The 20,356-nt window shown below is 37.4% G+C and overlaps 1 protein-coding gene and 1 long non-coding RNA gene across 6 annotated transcripts in view; both read left to right on the plus strand.

Annotated features, from left to right (window-relative positions):
- The first annotated feature begins 406 nt into the window (after positions 1-406).
- LOC311284416 lies at positions 407-1,470 on the plus strand. Its single transcript, XR_014626208.1, has 2 exons — positions 407-519; positions 1,276-1,470. It is a non-coding gene; the product is annotated as an uncharacterized lncRNA (long non-coding RNA).
- Positions 1,471-10,961: 9,491 nt separating this feature from the next.
- dipk2ab (divergent protein kinase domain 2Ab) overlaps positions 10,962-20,356 on the plus strand; it is a 42,397-nt gene continuing 33,002 nt past the window's right edge. For 2 of the 5 annotated variants that reach the window (XM_084399172.1, XM_084399169.1), the window contains exons 1-2: positions 10,962-11,404; positions 17,731-18,614. Coding sequence is in view for 2 of the 5 variants with exons in the window: in XM_084399169.1 (XP_084255295.1) it covers positions 17,961-18,614 (654 nt within the window). In the remaining 3 variants the exon portion in view is untranslated. The remainder of the gene's footprint in view (positions 11,405-17,730; positions 18,615-20,356) is intronic. The other 3 variants (XM_084399174.1, XM_084399170.1, XM_084399173.1) reach the window with 2 other exon arrangements.

A 20,356-nucleotide genomic window follows, 5' to 3' on the forward strand; every position in this document is an offset into this window, starting at 1 on the left:
AGCGAAGTATTTAGTCCATAACACATTTATATATCAATAAACATCCACTTACTGTGAATAGTAGCATTCCAAGTTAGCCGACAGAGCTCTCAAAACTATCGAACATACTATGGTAAATCTTCAAATTACATGTCAATATTACAGCTATTTTGACTTCAAAATGGCCGCTGACCCCTGAACTTTTGAGTGACAGCGGATTTCAGCGAATCACGGAGTTTAAGGGGGGTTTTTCCTCCAGCCTGAGCCAGTCAGAGCGCATTAGGGACACGGTCCATCCTTTCGCTTTGACGGACATTTGGCTACTCCAATTGGAGCAATGTTAGAAATGATTGACGTTTTGAATAGCCAATGATCTCCTGAAGACATTGATATGCAATTTTTATGGGAAGGATTCAAACAGCGTCAGCAATGACGTTGCGCAATGTTTGTTGTCGATCGTGCGCTCGTGCGCAAAGCTGCGCTCGCTATAGCAAATGACTTTGGAAGGCTATTTTGATGGGAAATCGTCTCTTTTGACAAGTAAGTGTGTTATTATACATATACATGCAAATATAACATATTTAACGTGTTTTTCTGAGTATCTTATGTTTGTGTTTCACTGTTTTGAGATGGCCAATGCTAACTGGTGATGGCTAAGCTTGTTCTCAAGCGTAACGTTATGTGTGCATTGAGCGCTCATGTTACTGTTGTGTTGGACATTTATCAGTTTGTTTATGTCCCTGTGTGTCTTTATTCACGGATTTGTGTTTGTCCGTGTTTGTTTGTGTGTGTTTGGTGCTTTTAGCGCTCTTGTTATTGTTATGATGGGTGCGTGAATCGCTGTTTATGTCCCTGTTTGTCTTTATGCACGGGTGTGTGTGTGTGTGTGTGTGTACTTGTTTTCATGACAACTGAGGACATTTTTATGATAACACACCTGCAAATGAGGACACTCGGGAAAATAGGTGATTTATGAGGACATTTTGGGTGTCCTCATTTTTCAAATGGCTTTAAAAACATACTAAGCAGTGTTTTTTATTAAATGTAAAAATGCAGAATGTTTCCTGTGATGGGTAGGTTTAGGGATAGGGGCAGTGTAAGGGGATAGAATATACAGTTTGTACAGTATAAAAACCATTATGCCTATGGAATGTCCTCACAAATCACATAAACATGGCTGTGTGTGTGTGTGTGTGTGTGTGTGTGTGTGTGTGTGTGTATATATATAAAATAGTACACAATACATAAAAGATATAAATTATTTGTTTGTTTTTTTTTGCTTTTTTTATATCACAGAAAAACATCTGACATTGAACTGGATGAAGAAGAGTCAGCAGAAAGCCATATGATGGACATCAAAGAGGAACCCTATCCTTCACCTTCCTAGAGAGGTTCAATAACCAAAGAAAAACCTAATCATAAATTTGTTAATAGTTTGATATATATGTAGTGTATAAAATACTAATATTAAATAATATTTTAATACCATAACACTTGTTTTGTATTGTTATTTGCACAAATTTCAGTTTCAAGAATGGCAAAAAAACAATATAATGTGTTTATGCTTCAGTTACTATGTGTCAACAATTATTTACAGTGAATCTGAATAAGGAATAGAATAGCTCTAAGTGTAACCTTTCATTAGAGCCCAAAATTTTGCCTGTACAGTAAAGCATTCAAGAATAGCAGCATGTTATGTGTCTGTGGTTACAAAGTGTCATTTGGAGTCTCCAAGTGGCCTTTTTTGGGGAGCGCCTAGACATAAACTTAGATAAACCTGTGTAAAACACTCATTAGCTTAGGTTTTGTTATCAACATTTAAATTGGGCTTGGTAAGGCTTCATGCTGTGATCCCACTGTGTTTTCCAGCTAATACCTCCCAGCTATAGTTATCTGCAGGCATCTTTTTACAAAAAAAAAGTTAGGCGGAAATTTTTTCCCTCTTTTTTAGTGTGTTCAAAGTTCTATTACTCAATACCAGTGAGACTTACAGTGATTCTGACTGTTTGGGAACAAACCTCAAAGTGTCCCCTTTCAAAAGAGACCAATACCATGCATATACTCCAAATGGTTCAAGAACAGCATGCAATTTAATTTGGGTAGGCCTTTTTTAGGTGTTTTTGGCAGAATTTGCAGGAACGCTAACAGGTTAATACTACAAAATATGCCCGATGTTACAGTTACTGCACTTGCCGCCCAGAACAAAAGAGAACATCCCAATCGAGTGAAGGGATTTGTGGAAACTGAAATGGAAGCACACATCTTACCTAATTCAGACTAAAACACATCTATTTAGCCTCACATACTGACTTTATTTGTAGGTCATACTGTTTTAATACCCTGTATTTTCTTTCTCATTTTTAGGAAAAGCACTTAATTACCATTGTTTATTTCTATACCAATACACTTGCAATGAAGCTAAAAATATAAACAACTACATCATTATGTTGATATCCTATATTTTTTACAATAAAACTTTCGACAAACATGTCTTCTAATATCCTCAGTTTTAGCGTATACCGAGCTGCATCAAACACATTTGTAAATTACTTTTCTTGAACCCATTGTGCGAGTTCACTTTAATACCACGTGCTTTATATACATGTTGCTGCTGATTGGACTGCAGTTCTGACACACCCACCAAACAAGAGAAAACTTTCTCAAACCCCGTTGCACACCGGTGCACGCCGTTTCCAGGAAACATGACGTTCAACCCGGAAACCGTAGCAAAACGTTGCGCACCGTTTTGAACTTGAACATGCCCCAGCTCAAATGCTGATGGGTAGATGCATTCGCTCTAACCTACCAGTGAATGAGGACTTGCTTACGCCCAAAAGTGCACACAAAGTCAGAAACGTAAAGGTGGGAAAAAAAACGAAACAAAAACGTTACGTCCTTAGGGATGTTTATAGTGTTTTTGGTGTGTTTTGTGTTTCTTTTTGGTCTCTTGTCTCTCTTACTTTCACTTTCTCAGGCCGTCGCTGATTGGCTGTTTTGCCTGTCAGTCATTCGTAATGATTTGACTGGGTGTGCCATGTGAGGCAGGATCCTCATCACTCTGATGCTTGACACCTGGAGAAGCCCTACTTAAGGAACATGCTACTGCCAGCAAGAAGAGAGACTTTTTGTTTGGTTCTGTCTTATGATGTGTTTTGTTTCCTTTTGCTTGATGTAGTTTTGTTAAGTATGTAGTGTGTCATGTTAATCGTGCCTTGTTTTTGATTGCCCCAAAAACTTCTTAATTGTGAACTCTGAAAGATTTAAACAGCTCTTCAAAGCTGGGTTAAGCGGGAAGGAGGAGAGGGGATAGATAAGATCGTCACGTGACATACATTTACACACTTAGTTGGATTTTGTCTATATACACTACGTTAGGGATTCGTGCCACCCTCTGTATTTTTGTTTTATTAGTTAGTTTAGTTATGACGTCACGGACGTTGAAGACTTTTTCTTTGATCTTTCTTTTTTTTAGTTTAGGATTAGATATAAATGGTTTAGTTAGTTCCTTTTTAGTTATGTTATTTTTGTTTGTTTGGCACAATCCTGTTTTCCCTGTTGCTCCTTCCATTTTGTTTTGTTAATTTGTAAAATATTAATTAAAAATATAACTAAAATACCTAGACGGTTGTGAGCCAAAGAAGGGTCGTAACAGTGGAACAAAAAGCGAAACAAAAACAGCTGTATGATCGAACGGCAAAACACCTGCCAAGGCTGAAGCCTGTAGACATGGTGCGTCTCAGGGACATCTCTACAGGCACATGGAGACAAAAGGGACAGGTGGAGGAGGAAGTTGCTCCACGCTCCTACAGGATCCAGACGGAGAATGGATTGTCTCTGAGGAGGAACCGCACGGATCTTCAACTACAGCCGACTGAAAAGGACACTACAGCTCAGTGGTCTGACAGCAGCGTCTGCGTCACCAGCTGCTGTGATACCTTCCAAACTGTTGAAATTGCCAACTGCTGAAAGACAGGCTAGACCTAAGAGACATGTTCAGCCACCTCAGAGGTTGACTGAGAGTTGCTAAAATCTCTTTAGTTTGTTTTGCTGAACAAAAGAGCAACATGGACTTTTAAGTTCGTCTATATCTTTGAAAAACAAAACTGAATGTCGCCATGTTTCTAAGAATGTGTTTTGCTGCTTAGACAGGTTGCACTTTATTGTTGTCTAAAAAAAAAAGAAAAAAAAAAGTAAGTTACAATGTAAAAAAAAAAAATTAAGAGCACTTTAAGATGGCTATGTTTTACAGGGGTAAATATTATTTCTTTATAGGGGGAAAGATGTGATGTTACGAGTGCATTAGTTTAAGAACTACATCACCCAGCATGCCACACTAGTTAGGAGCATGCGCAGAAGCCCGTCTAGGGAGGGGGCATGTAGCATGTGGATATACGGGTAGCACGGTATAGTAGGGATGGGCAAATGAAGCCTCATGAAGCACTGAGGCTTTCCCCTGAATGATTCGGGAAAAGATTCGAAGCACCAAGTGTGTCGAAAACAGCGCCATCTTGTGGCAGGTCAAATTTATAGCAGCCATGTTTATGAGCAGCTGAGTACACAGCGCCGTTGTTTTATCCATTAAGCACAAATAAAAGCCTGACAACGCTAAATGTTCAGTTTTCTGATAATATAATTCACATATTAAAGTGTGGCAATAAAATAAATGTAACAATTGTATTAATACTATACAGAAATAAAAATACCAACAGAGTTGCTTGATGCAAGTAAATGTTGTCTAATTATTTTATGGTTTCTATGCTGTTTATGTGTCAGAATATATGATCATGTAACATAGGCTGTCGGCTTATTTATATAGGCTATATTACACACATTCACTTTTTTTTTTAGTAAATGGACTTAAACTTCCAAAAACCTGTAGAGTAGTGGTCTGGGTTCAAGCATTCCGACACGCAAAGTAAAGCATTCACGTGACTGGAAAGAAAGTGAGGCTTCGTTTTTCGATGATCACGTGTTTCTCTGAAAACAATATGCGCTCCGGTACGGAGCTTCGTGAGAAATTGTGCTGCGTACTCGATACGCGCTTTGAAGCTTCAGTGTCAAATGTAACATCACTACGGTACAGTGTTGATGTGCAAGTTGTCTAGTAAAGATAAAGAAACCATCCATGAAGCCTCGTCTGCTTATTATAAGACTAAGCAAAACAACACAATTATGTAACGTGAGTAAATGTAATCCGTTACTTTCCACCTCTGAAAAACACCATATAGACATACAAACAACAATACAAACCTGATTTTCACCACAGGGGGTCTTTAAGATTTCTGTGCAACGTTGATTAACTGTACTCTAACCAGCTTTTGGGATGTTTTTGTCCCAGGTATGTGTTTTATCCCGTTTTGTCATGTTCTGTGTAAGATTTGTTAGCCGAATTGAGTATTCACTTTAGTACATGTGTTGTATGCTCGCATGTGCTGAACTATGCATTGCGCCATTTTAGAGTTGTGCTTTTTCCCTTTCTGCATTTAATTTATACAAAAATACGTCAAATGATGGTTACTTAAGTTTATAGTTTCTCTATATTAATATGAATTGATGAGAAATGAGAACAGAGACAGTGTTTTATATATTTTTTTAATGTATGCTTTATTTTGAGTTTTTGTGCACTATATGTTCACGATCACCTTGTAAAAATGTATATTCAGCAGAGTCTCACATCTCTCGCTGCTGACTTCTGTGCAACATTGATAAACTGGACTCTAACCAGTCTTTGGTCCCAGTTTGGTCTGTCCCAGGCCCAGTAAAAAGGAAATATTGAGTGACCATCCACCTGCTCTCAGCGTGATTCCATCCACACAGACACACACATTCACACACATATATATATTTTAACCGCAATTAATCACAACCTTTTGTGCGACTAATCGCGATTAATTGCACACGTATAAAGAAATGAAGCACACACCATTTACTTGTTTAACATGTTCATTTTGTCATTGTTTGCTATATCCAGCTAAGTAAACCATCAGATTGAAGGGGGATTCTCACAAAAACGTATAGTTTGCATATCATCTGGCCATACAGCGGTGGGATGTTTGACGTTCCGTTTATTTTGAGCTCGTGTTTTAAAGCAAAACACACACTGGAATAAAGACATTCACTGAAAACGCAACATGAGTCTTTATTCTCTCTGCCATCTCTGGTTTTCTTTACATTAGCACTGTTTTGGACTGATTGTTGAATGAATTTGCTTACTGGATCATTGGACTGAAAACTTTACCAGAGTTTAGCGGCTTAAAATGATTGCAAACACAGAAGGGAAATGGGTTAAGGGGTCAGAACAGAAATTTCCGCCTACCAGGGTTACAGGTGCTTGCGCCATTGTTAATGCTCAGTGTGATGACCTCCCGACTTCTAAGATCATCTAACTGCGTGACGGAAATTACGTTAATGACGCAATTTCAAGTGCCTCAGTAATTTATTTGTGTTCAATTATTTTAACACATTAAGGAATTTAATTAACGTTAGCGTTAACGTTGACAGCCCAAACAAGTTGAGTGAAAAGTTGCATTGAGCAAATAAAAAGAATAGATTTGAATGCCTTAATATTTAATGTTGCAGACAAAGAGAGTTGAGACAAGTTGAGACATTTTATTGAATGAAAAGACTCAGGAACACTGAGAAACTACTGGGCAAGAGTTATGTAATGACCTTTAAACAGGTTTAAATGAATTTCTTAGACTTTTCTTTGACCCCGCTGTCTACTGCATGAAACATGAACATTTATTTGCATTAGTACAGTTAATATCGTTTCTTTGGACGTGTGGAAAACTGGCATGAAAAATAAAATAAAAGCCTTGCTCAAAGCTCATCACAGAAATGCTAGAAATGGTTATACTAATAATTTGCTGTGGTCAAATGAAACTGGCAAGGCAGACGTGAGTGGGTCGTCTGATTAGGGGTAAGGATTTCCCTGTGGGAAGAAATGCTAATCTGGACATGCAGCATCCCATTTCCTTCAGGGCTGTGTGCAGTCAGCCACCGAAACAGACAACAGCTGCCAGATGCGTAAATGGGTAATATTAGCAAGCAAAACGTTATTCAATTGAACACAAATTACTTTTCACAATCACTATGATCCATGTGGCACAGAGCCTAACACAAACCATTTAAATGACCAATAAACAACAAACACAATCATTCCTAAAGGAACAGTTCGCCAAAAAAAAAAAGAAAATTCTGTTATATACTCATGTTCATGTTGATCCAAACCCATATGCTGGTCAACTTTTCTTAGAAGAAAGAGATATTTGTTGGGGGGGGGGGGGGCGTATACAGTTTTTTGTCATTGATGTATGACCACCAAAATCCCTTGTGAAAAATGTATTGAATAGTACCTAAAGGGATAGTTCACCCCAGAATATGGCTGTAATATTTTTTTAAATATTTTTTTTTTAACAGTTTTACTGTTTTAGAAAGGGATCATGGATCATAAGTTTTGCTTAATTGGCCTTTCTAATCAAGCATTGGTAAATCAGTTACCAAATATTGTACCCTGCATCTAGTGGTGGTGCATTAAAATCCCTCTCTTCCTGTCTTCATAGGCCTAATGACTTCAAGATTTAAGCAGCCAGGAAACACCTAAAAGCAGCTCCCCCAACCCCCCATTCCCCATTCCATGCATTAATGAAGATTTTAATGCCGTCGTTTAGAATAAGCCAAGTTCATTGTTCCGCAGTCTCCTGCAATAAAAGCTTAAATGAAGCGTGCTTACTGGGGCTAAGCATTCATTCAGAGTAATTGGTGGCGTCTTTGAGAGCGCTTTGAACCAGCTGACCTGAACACTCAGTCCTTGTTAAGAGAGGCCAGCGAAAGGGAAGTGAGCAATGCACCTTCAATGAGTTTACATCATGACCGTGAAACTGCTTGATTCTGAAACATTTGCATTTTTATTAAAAGAAAATGCAGATGATGTGGAATTTCGTCGATTCGTGAACTGGATGATAGAAAAGAAGAAAATGTGCCTTATAATCTTGACTTTTGTGAAATGACTTTTATGCCTCAGTGGTTTATTTTTATTAAAACTAACAGGTTTCAACTTTTTTCTTTTGGTTATATGAAGTTCACATAAAGATTTGGAAGGTTTTCACCATGCTTTTTTACATTTTTATTTCAAATACCTTGTATTTTATTGTATAACCCTTGTTCTAGACAAAGACTTTTCATCTTAAATAATGAAACACCATTATATTCATAAAACTATAATATTGTGAACAGAGTGTTTGTTTTGGTTCTCACTGTTTCCCCTGCCTTGTTTGTTGTCATTCATCACTCAGTTCAGGTGTGTGTGTTCATCCTTGTTTGCCTGTGTATTTAAGTTCCCTTCTTTCTGTTCATCACTGTCAGGTCTTGCAATGTTTGGATGTGTGATAAGCTATTCTCTTTATGTGGATTTACCTGTGGATTTTTTAAAGACTGCCTTATTACCTTCATCTTCGTGTTCATGTGTGTTCTAGCAACACAATCCGTGAAATACATGAGCATAAACATAAACATATTAATTTGATTTATATATAAGTTCTGGATTAGTGTCATTTTCAACACAACCAACAATTTTGCCCTAGATATTGCCCTAGATAGAAATTAGTGTACTTGGTTACCAAGGGGACAACAGTGCCAGCCCTTGTGAAAAATAAGTGCGCTTAATTGTTTTGAATGTTCACTTGTAGTGTTCTTCAAATTTTTAAAGTATATCATTTTAATTAAATAAAAGACCACTTAAGTGTACTTAGAGTACAAGAGTACATTTTGAATATATATTTTTTTTACACTCTTTAAAAATGAACTTTGTAATAATGTCAAATTAAAAGTTTAACTTTAAAGTACATTTTATATCATGTTGTTTAAAAAAAAAAAAAAAAAAAAAAAAAAAAAAACTTGTGTCATGATTACAATAATTACACCTACAGTATTTGATGTGTGGACTATCAAACTAAAGCACATGTAAAGTATGCTACTTCTAATTTTAAATTAACTAAATGCAATTTAGACAATTTAAACAAATGTGTAATGATGTATCTTTAAAAAAAGTATCTATAAATACAGGACAATTATATAGAAATTACATTGAAGTATATTTTATTAGTATATTTCAAAGATAATAGAAGTATGACATAAAATAAAGATGTCCTACTTAAAGGGATAGTTCACCCACAAATTAAAATTCTGTCATCATTTACTCACCCTTTTTCCAAACCTGTATGAATTTCTTTCTTCCGCTGAACACAAAATAAGATATTTTGAAAAATATGGGTAGCCAAAAAGTTGATAAATAGTAAAAATGCAATGGAAGTCAATGGTGCCCATCAACTGTTTGATTACTGTCTTGGTTACCGGCATTCTTTAAAATATCTTCTTTTGTGTTCTGCAGAAGAAAGAAATTCATACAGGTTTGGAACATGAGGGTGAGTAAATGATATAAAAAGCACTCTAAAGTTCAGCTAAGTTCATTTAATATAAATTTACACTATAATACATTTTCATTTCATTGCAATTAACATGCATTCAACATGAAATCCTATCAAATATTTCGTGTGCACATTTTTAATACAATATAGGCTATGTACGCCCACATAAAAATGTCAGGGAAAAATCATTTTTATTCATGTGCCACTAGGTGGAAGCACATGCAAACATTTTCCCTCATCGGTATTGTAGAAGGATTTCTTTTGGTTGGCATTTTAAAACCTTGTTGCTGTAATTATGTCCGTCGATCATGAACTTTCATCACAGTGGAACCATCTGCATACAAGCATATTCTTACTACTTCCATTACAAATGTATTTTTATTAATAATTATTTTATTAATTTTTACTGAAGGGACATTTATTGTGGAGTATGCTATTAACATTATATGTTCCTGTTATTCTTGTGTGCAATTTCAAGCCATAATATTTGTCTAAATTATGCTTTTAAGATTAAGTGGGTTTAACGGCGTTATACAGGGACAACATTTGCTTGTTGCTTGTAAAATCATTAATAATTCAGTGCCGGTTCTTCTCCTTTTCCTCTGTTCCAGCAGATGATTGTGTGTTTTTGGGAATGAGTCCAGATCAGCCACTGGGCTCTCCAGTCTTTGGCCCACAGTCGTCCTTAAGGAATATGGCCACATGCTTTTACAGACATAATTTGCTATAAAAAGGATTTCAGGCACGGCTCAAAAGTGACACTCTGTTGGGCGATTTACCAAAAGAAGCTCTCGTTTCTTCACAATCCCCAACACATGGAAGCCAGAGATCACCCCAATGACATGAAGTCTCTTTTATTTCATTAAAGTAGGCTATCGTCTTTTTTTCTCTATTAGCCTTTCTAAGTGAAACTTCTCGAACAATTAAAAAATGTAGGCTGAGACTTGATTTTTGTCCACTGGGAATTGATTGGATGGTGATTGTTTGAGTGACAACATGTGAGTGACAGGTTGCCCCGCCCTCACGACAGTAAACACGTCATTAGAGAAGAGATGTCGCTGCAGGCGGAAAAGGAAGTTATTTTGATTAAAGAATATGAGGGTACTGAATTAAATAAATAAATAATAATAATGTGCCCTGATAAATAATTTATAATAAATACTGCAATGTTCCATAAAAAAGAAGACAAAATTATTTCATGGCCACTTTAATGTCATCCATATCCCTCAAACGCATCCATAAGATGCTTTTTCTTTCTTTCTTTCTTTCTTTCTTTCTTTCTTTCTTTCTTTCTTTCTTTCTTTCTTTCTTTCTTTCTTTCTTTCTTTCTTTCTTTCTTTCTTTCTTTCTTTCTTTCTTTCTTTCTTTCTTTCTTTCTAAATTAATTTGACCCTTAATTAATCTTCTCCATAATTAAATATGTATAATATTTATTTAGACTAGAGCAAAGCAATATTCACCTATCATGGAAAACGAGGACAGTAAGGGGAGGCGGGAGCGGGCGCCATGACAACGCCCTCAAACCAATAACGTAAAGCGATGAAGGACGTCGTAAATACTGACGGTTCGATGTTGGAAAGAGTCGGTCGCTGTGGATCGTTGTTAGTGCTGGAGATCAGCAGCAGTGTGTGTGGAGACCGCGCTCGATCAAACTCTAGCTCTCAGAAGACCGGGAAAAGAAAAAGAGTCCTGCTCCAGAAGTCTTGTGAAGTCGAGTGATTCATATAAGAAATTGAGAATTACAGGCTTGACCACTGTTTATGTCTCTCGCTAGGTTGCTAACTGGCTGATCCCCTAATGGAAAGAACATCTGAGTTTGTCTGATGTGAGTATGTGAGCCTCTGAGCGTCTGGATACAATGTTTTTCGTGTGTCTTTTATCGGAGCGTTTCACGCGCTACAGAGTGATAGCAGCGCGAGCGCTCCATCCTGAACAATGATTCAGAGTAACCGAGCCAGAGACTCACTCCTGCAGGACTGACTGAAGAAACTCTCTCTCAGGTTTGTTTCCTGCTTTTTTTCTTCACTGTCCTGTTGAAAACGTCAATTGTCCAGTCAGCTTGGAAGTTTCTTAGTTGCAGTGAATTGAATTAAAACAAACTCTTGTTTCTGGACACAGTCTTCATTTTCTGTCTCAAAGTCATGGAAAACCACACAAATTTCTTCATTTGTGATTTAGTATTTCTGCAGTGTAAACATGTCGGTATATATATAATTGTTGGTTTAACTTAAAGTGAGTAACCTGGTTGCCTTACAATTTTGAGTTCATTGAAATAAAACATTTGATTAATATAAAGGAGATTGGTTAAATCAACAGAAGCTCAAAATATTATTTTATCTGAACCACATTAAAAAGAGAAAAAAAGTTGTGATAAATCACGAAAATATTTTTTTACAGTGCATTAATCACAAACACCTGGAAAGTCAGAGAAATACATTGGTTAAAAGATTTGGGAGGCCACATAGCAAAATAAAATTTCTCTGTTTTTTTTCTTCTTTTTTTTCTTGTTACAAAGAAAGAAAAGATGTTTCGTAAAAAAGAATAACTGTGTGAGAGGTTTATGTAAAACTTAGAGCCAAATCTAATTAAAAAGACAAGTTATAATGCAGACAAACTGATGTATCATGTCTTGCTCTCATCTTGTATTCTGAAACAGCACCGCTCAGGAGATCATGAAGTAGGTTTCAGATTTCTTGGCACTGATCTGACACTTGAAATAACATGTTCGGATTCAGCTGCTGACCTCAGAGCAGTTTGAAAGATCTCTGGATTATAATGTAATTTACTAAGCACTGACACCCATGCGCTTATCGATTAAGCCAAGACTTTTCAAATGAATGGGTACATGTTGTGTTTATCCTATTAAACGGGCATATAAAGATTTTAAGTTAAATGTATGAAGGTGTCTTAGTACCTATCAGCATGTATCAGGTCTTAATTTCTTTTAAGTTTTAACACCGTTTTTAATTGTCTTTTTAACTTCACTAGTTAGTTTTAAATGATCCTGCAGTCTGACAAATTAACAGTAGTCTTGGAAATAATATTATTAAACAAGGCTGTCAAACAAAATGTTTAATATGAAGACCTTGTTGCATGTCATGTTTTTAAAGCATCTTTCTGAGAAGTCCTACTGTCAGGACACAGATTGTGAGAAAGCCACACCTGTATGATAAAACACAGCTCACAACATCAAACTCACCATCAAGTGGAGACATTTTATTAAGCCTTATTTTTAACAACATGCATCTGGCGTAATCCCCAATAGTATGAGAAACAAGACATCGAGACTTTATAAATGGGAGTTTTCATGCACCCTCTTAATGAAGTAAAGACATCAAGTTGGTGGCTGACAGAAAAAAAGATCTGGTTGCGTAGTAATTGTGAACACAAGGCGATCATTGTATCCGATTAAACTGTAGCATTTGTTCGATTGTCTCTACTGCACACTCATTTGCCTAAAGAACTTGCTTACTTTGGGATTAGTGTTATTTCCCTTGTAGTTGCTTCAGAATATCTAGAACGAAAGCGTTTAGAGAAACTCGAGGTGTAACCACATCATTGCGTTTAAGATTCATATGTCAATTTTGAATGAGAATGTGGTTAATCATTAATTTAGAGTGGTTTTTATTTGTTAGTGTGTGAAATAAAATTTGTTTCCATTAATCATTGTCTGTGCGGATTGCTGGATTGAGGCGGCTCAGTTGTGGATGACTGTTTTTGTGATCAAACATTATTGACTCCTGCAGTCGATAACCTTGGCAACTGCAGTTCTTCACGCCTGCAGCTCAGCATGTGCAAAGCTAATGACAAGGCCATTGTGAAATGCTTAATGTAATGGGAATAAAGTTAACAAAATGCATTCAGTACTGTCTCAAACTTGGACTCAAAGTGTTATGGATTAGGGCCTGGCTTAAAAAAAAAATCATACTGTTCAGCATTTTAGCAATATTCAACATAATATCTCCATTTATCTGAATTATTTAAAAAAAAGTTAATATTTGTTACCCATTCAGTCAGAGGAACTATCATTTTAGTTAAACAGCCATTGTTGCCATTCATACAGTTGGGCATGTAATGAGAAATTTCTAAATGCATGTTATTGATCTTACTGTTAACAATTCATCCATACACCTACAATAATAATATTAATAATGATGATGCTAATTTATTATCTTGATCTTTTGGTGAAACAACATATTTCGCTCCGGTGATGTACGCCATACTTTTCCAATCATTTAGTCAATTTGCGACTAATGTATGTATATATAGGCTACTCATTTCACAATAAACAGCAATAATTACCTACATATCTTCTTACTAAAACATTTAAATGTGAAAAACACATATAATAGACTTACCAAATCTAGCATTTTTGCTATTGAAATTTAAATCAGTGACATTTTAAATCAGTTTTACCCGTATTAAAACATCGGTTTAAACACCAACTTATTGCTTGTCTCGACCAAAAAAAAAAAGAAAAAAGGGAAATATTGTGACGCTAGTCTTTAGGAAACTTGGTCAACATGAAATGGCATTCGCTAACAGTTTTGGAAAATCGTATATTTTTCTGAGAGTGAAACTATGTAAAAAGTATGATATGACTTGATGTTATCCACTTGGAATTCATTGGAATGTGAAAAAAAGGGCGTTCTGTACCAGAATGGGATCCAGGTGATTGAAGAATAGGGGTTTAGAAAGTAAGAGGCTTTAGGGATGTCAGCCAAAAAAACTTTATAGGGTGGAGCCTTATTATGATTCTGATTCTAAAGGGAAGCATTCATTTTATTTTGAATAATATGCACTGATGCATAATTCACAATATAACCAGGAATGTGATTTTAAAAAGTAGAGTCAATTTTGATTTTACACTGACTTCAAGGGGAAATTAAATATATTCATCACTAGATTCACAAAGTAGCATATATCGGGAGCAAAATCCAGTGCTGGCTTATTATCTGTTCTTCACGCTCTTCGTTCTTCCTTGAAGCCAGCTTGTTTATTTGCGCTGACTGTTCTAAGATACTGTTCAACCCTTTGTTTTGGCACACTCTGAGCTGCTTTTTGGTGTAAAGCGGTGTTCAGTGGCCCTCAGGGCTGGGCTTCCTATACTTTCCTTCTCCGCCTGAGCGGTGGACGAGAGGGAGTAGATACTTTATGGGTAATGGAGTGGTAATTCAAAACAGAGGCCTGTGGGCAGGACGAGGTTTGTTGGAAACAAACAATTCATCAGTGAAGTTAGAGTGAATTTGTCTGTTTGTGAATTGGCTGACTGTTGTTTCCCAAACTGTTGTTGTCTTGTATACCTCCAAAGCCCCTTTTAGTATGGCTCAAATACACCTTCATTAACACCAAACCAGACACGAGAAAATAATTTAGAATTGCCATTAATTGAACAACGAGTTGCATACATTTACCTCAGAGTGTCGTTAAATAGGATATTCACACAAAGTTATGTAGTTTTTGTCGTGTTGCCAATGTAAATTGACATTTGTAACTCATTTTACTTCAGTAATTTGACTGATTTCTGTGAGAAACAGGCTAATCCATGAGGAAAATAAAATAAAATTGGGCTTAGCTGTAGGACATAATTTTATCCACCGAGACTTGATTGGATTGTGAAAAATGGAATTTGGAATTTGGAATTTTATATACATGTGGAATAATATTATGCAGCGATTAAGAAAGGACATACTTTATGCCTTAACTACAAAAAGTGATAATTGTGATTTCATTTATTTAAAATTAGATTTTTTTTTCTGTTTTATGGATTTAACAAAGCAAGGTAAATCTCCCCTTGGAACTATAGAAGAACCCCCTTGGGAACACGGACCCACGGTTTGGGATTATTCTTATGTGTTAGTGTGTTAAAGGCTTTTAGTGGCCTTTAACACTTTAAATATGTGAAGTTAATCATTTTCCTGAGTGACACAACCCACTTGGAAGGTTTGTAAGACTGTTTGAGAAAAGTAAAATCTAATTCTGCTGTCTTTTTCGGTTTGCGTGAGTCTTGATCTGAATCATATCCCCACAGGCTTATCCTACTGAAGTCTGAAATGAGCACTATAAATGTCAAAGTGAAAGAATCAGCAGGAACCTTTGCAAAATGCGTTTGCTTTCCCCACCAAACCTTTCAACATGTCATTCATTTAAAAGAGGCCCCTGCTTCTTGAAATATTATGATTGAGTTTCCATGACACTGGGTGGACATGGACCTGACTGCTGGAGCGAGAACTCCTTAATCTGGTGCGGTGTGAGGCAGGCAGCCCGTGCAGTGAAGCTTGTTTGCTTTCGCTCTGCCAATCTGTACTCAAACCAACGGCAGTGCATCACATAGAGCATGGCTTTCCTTGACTGCCTCATTTTTCCTGAAGAGAAATGCACACAGTTTATCTTTGTCTCTGCTCAGTGAGTGAAAAACCGGGGATGTCATTCTGTTAAATGGCACGTAGAGATCATATCATGTTCGGTTGTTTTATGAACATTCAGTAAATCTAGTCCTCTGTAATAGGCAGTATGCATGTTCTTCTTATCAAGATCTGTGTTAGCCTCTTCCTTTCACTGCATTCCAAATGACTTACTTCCCAGGTGTCCACCCCTTAATTGCTACTATTTACGTAACCAGTCTAAATAAATCTCTCCCTTCAGTTATGTTTTGTCCTCATCATAGCCTGCAGTTATATCCATCCAATGTTCATGCCCATGGAACATTAAAATATACCATGTTACATGTCAGAAACACAAGAGCATTTGCAGCATGGCTGTGATGCAGTAAAGCCTATTGGCTTCAATATGTCCCTCTCAGCACAGGAAAGAAAACTGTGCTTTTCAAATAATTTCATGCGATCTTTAAGTGTAATGGTGGATAAAACCAAAAAGAAGAAAAACAAAAGACATTTTGTTCCATAAAAATGAAGCATATTTGTAGGACCGTTAAAATGTTTCACATTGGCAGTACATGTTTTGCATTGCATTACTTCAACTTTTCTAATGAAATTTGCAAATAAATGAGATTAAATTTTAAACATCCAGGCAGTAAAAATGTACTGAGAAAATGTTCTTAATTGTCAGAAGTCAAAATGCCAATCCTAATGGTACAAAACAATGCAAATTATAATTTGTGTTTTTGATTTTGAGTTGGAATATGATCAGGACATGGTTTAGTGAGATTTGCCCTTAAACACTGCTGTCTGATAAGGGTGTTTCAGGACTGATACAGTATGAGTTATAATTTCTGGTGTAGATCCCCCCCCAAGCAACTCCGATCTCACTAGGTCAATTAAAATGCACAGAAATTCGTCAACATGCTCGCTAATCACACTGACTCGTCTACTAATGAGCAGAGCTCTCGAAAGCCATCGCTTTTAATAGGCATGGTGTAATGAGCTTTAATTGAAAATTGTCCATTTGCATGGTAAGCGGCCATATAAAGAATTTGGTGCTAAGGGTGGAAACTACACTTGGGTGGTAATGTAATAGCCTGTTTTAACATACTATAAAAGTGACTGAGTATTAGCATAGCACTACTTGCAGGTGTCCACCTCATTTGTTTGATTTGCATGTCAGTTGATGTGCTTCATCAGTATCAGTGGCACCCCTGTGTCAGACACATTCACATGGTGCTCTGTACAGCGGTGTTTCACCTCCCCACATTACCTTGGTGACACAAGGCTTTTTCAAAGAGAAATCTTCAAAGAGAGATTAAAACTTACCAGGGCAACTCTGATCAAAGGTTAAACTATGCTCAGCATGACTCTTCTGGTGATACACAGAGGAGCGCATCTTTTTGAAAGTAGAAAGTCTGTCTCACTTGTTTTTTATCACCTGCAAATCAATCACAGAGCATTTGCTTTTATTGTTGACGAGCAGTATTACAAACGGTTTCTTTAACATACTTTGTTTCAAAGAGGGCAGGCCATATCTTTGTTTTTAATGTTTGCTCACTTTTTAAAACACTGATTTTCACCTCCGTTTCTTTTTTTTGCGTTATTTTTATCCGTAGTTGTTAGGAGTTATTCTGAGGGAAATATGAGCCAGCACAGTCTGGTACAGAGTGTCTCGCCGTTTATTGGTCTGGCAGAAATCCATCTCGTTACAGTTCGGAAAGCAATGTATTCGCTCAAATGACTTGAACATTTCCAATTTGTTAAACATTTTGAAACAACACACAATCTTGGTTTTGCTTAGAGGTTTATACCCTTGGAAAGGAGACATTTCAGGTTTGGAAAAATGGATAGTAGCTGTTCAAATAGTGTAAAGTTGTTCTTAATAGGAAATTGGCCTGCAACTTAATGTAATATGTTTGATCTTTCTGTGTGCTTTTTTGCAGGCAAGCTTTTATGTGCATTGGCACAGTGTGCTCCAGAGCAATGGCTATGAGAATGTCTTAGCCCAGCGAGCACTTGTAAGGGGGGACTCTGCTTGTTCCTCCCCCTATGGCAACTCCAGGTGATGAGTCAGCACCAGTGATGGGGATCCATTGAGTCCTGTCCCTGACACTATTCATTGCCCTTTCCCCCTTTACCCTTTACCCCTGCCCTGCCTGGCTAGTGCACGAACATGCTGCGCTTCCTCCCTCTCAAGCTTGGTCGTCTGTACCGGTGTCTGAAGCTTCTCTTTGTCGTGGGGCTGTTTGTCATCTTGCTGATGAACACGCACAACCTCTTCGCCTCATTCCAAAAGAACGAACTCACTGACCGAAGGTTCATCAACCTCAACAAGTGCCCAGCCTGCTTTGGCACCAGTTGGTGTCGCAAGTTCATGAATGGACAAATATCTTTCGAGACTTGGGGTCGCCTTCGCTTCCTGGATGTCTTCAATGTGAAAAACGTTTTCTTCGCCCAGTACGGGGAGCCTCGCGAGGGTACGCGGAGGATTGTACTCAAGCGGTTGGGTTCCAACCAAGAACTTACCGATATTGACCAGAAGATTTGCAAGCGGGCAACAGGACGGCCTCGTTGCGATCTCATCCAGGCCATGTACAAGACTGAGTTTGCCCGACTTAATGGAGACGTCAGACTCCTAACTCCAGACGTCGTGGAAGGCTGGTCAGACCTTGTTCATTGTCCGTCCCAAAGACTTCTGGACAGAATAGTCAGGAGGTACGCTGAGACAAAGGACTCTGGAAGCTTCCTTCTCAAGAACCTTAAAGACACAGAACGAATGCAGCTGTTGATGACCTTGGCTTTCAATCCGGAGCCCCTAGTTCTTCAGGTAGGTTTTTTATTTTCATGCTGTCTACTAACCCATCTCTCTCTGACAGACTCCCTAGGCCTGTAATATATCGTCTGTGTTCTAAAAGCCAGATCATAACGTATGCTCTTGAATTGCCCTTGATAATTCTGCCAGCGGAATGGAACCTGTCAGTTTGGTGGGCTGCAAATAGGCTAAAAAATGCCGCTGTAAATTGTAGGGTGTGCTACTTTCCCTGCCTCTCTGTTTCCATTCCTGGCTGCATCTTATTTTGTAAGCCACAATTCTCGAGTTTGAAGTCCTGCCCCTGTAATCTTGAAGGACCTCAATTGGGAAGTGTTTAATTACAGCCTTATAGTCCAAAGCTGATGGATTTGTCTTGCCTTGATGCATATTTAATTTTTTTTTTTTATTATTTAAAAACTGCAAACTGTTAACGGTCATTTCAAATTTGTTTCTAAAACTTTGCTTATCACCATAAGAGCTCGAAGATAGCACAAAATCTGCCTTGCAGAGTAGTCTGATTTTCCTATTAGCACAGTTAAAAGGTATTTTGCTATGTACTATTTGGCCTTTATATCAGTGTATTCTCTCCTGATGTATTATGCAACTTCCCATTTTGACATGATAATAAGGGCCACTATCTGACCACTTTCCAATACTGATTTACAATTTGACAATCAATTTCAATTGTCATTGACCACAGGTGGTAAATGCCCAGAACGACAAAGTAACACAAGCACTATGAAGACATTCAGTTTCTTGCTGACCTCTAATCTTTCACAAGGTCCTGGCACCCTCTGGCATTTGCTAGACAAAGGGGAGATCATCCCAATCTATAAAATCTGATTAGTTGTGTGTGTGTGTGTGTGTGGTCCCTGTCATTCAGCACCCTCCTCCTTTGTCTATCTGTTTGTTTCTCACTCTCTGTTGCTTTTTCTGCAGCACCCCTCTTTCTGATATCTATATAATTCCATCAATGTCTTAATTTCATTACATATCAGTTCAACGCACCATTGGATTTATAATCCAATCCTAAGGTCCCTTTCCAGGACATCTCCTTCCGTCTATCTGTGGGCACATAATTATTCTGTTTGAGCTGTTCCTGCATGTTTTTCAATAATCATAAATAGTTAATTCTATGCTGAACTTGTGAACTGTTGGCATGGGGAATCCTTTCCCCTGGAAGTACTGGATAACCTGAGCTCTCCAAGCAGCAAAGGAGCTTCCGGGAGACCCTGAAGGGTGGCTTATTGCCTTTAGCTGTTCCTTAAACAAGAAACACCTAAATGTTTCAGGAATAGAAGGAAATGAGTGGTTGTGCACCAGCTCATAAAGAATTAATGGCAACTATGCAGAGTGTATACCAAGCCGTATAATATGCTTTTGTTTTATAAGCCTGGAGTTTCTTTGTTGTTTCAAGTAGAAGCTTCTTTCTTTACAGAGCAACACATATTAATGCAACATTTAAAAACAAAGGCAGCAGCAGCAGGAATATTAGGCTGCTGTCAATTTAAGACAATGCACGGATCCAATGTACTGATACTATACACATGCATTTTCTTTCTCAACTGTTTATGTACATTTAAGACAGAACCAACTATGTTTGTTAGGATACTCGCCAAGATGTGCATTTTGACATAATTTTGTGTGAAATTGTCCAATCAAGTGCAAAAAGTTGTGAAAGAGAGCTCAATTCAGTATTCACTTCACATGCTACCAGACACAGCTTTCGTCAGTAACAAAACAGCAGTTACATACTG

The sequence above is a fragment of the Rutilus rutilus genome (genome assembly GCF_951802725.1).
Source record: "Rutilus rutilus genome assembly, chromosome: 24".
Lineage (NCBI taxonomy): Eukaryota > Metazoa > Chordata > Actinopteri > Cypriniformes > Leuciscidae > Rutilus > Rutilus rutilus.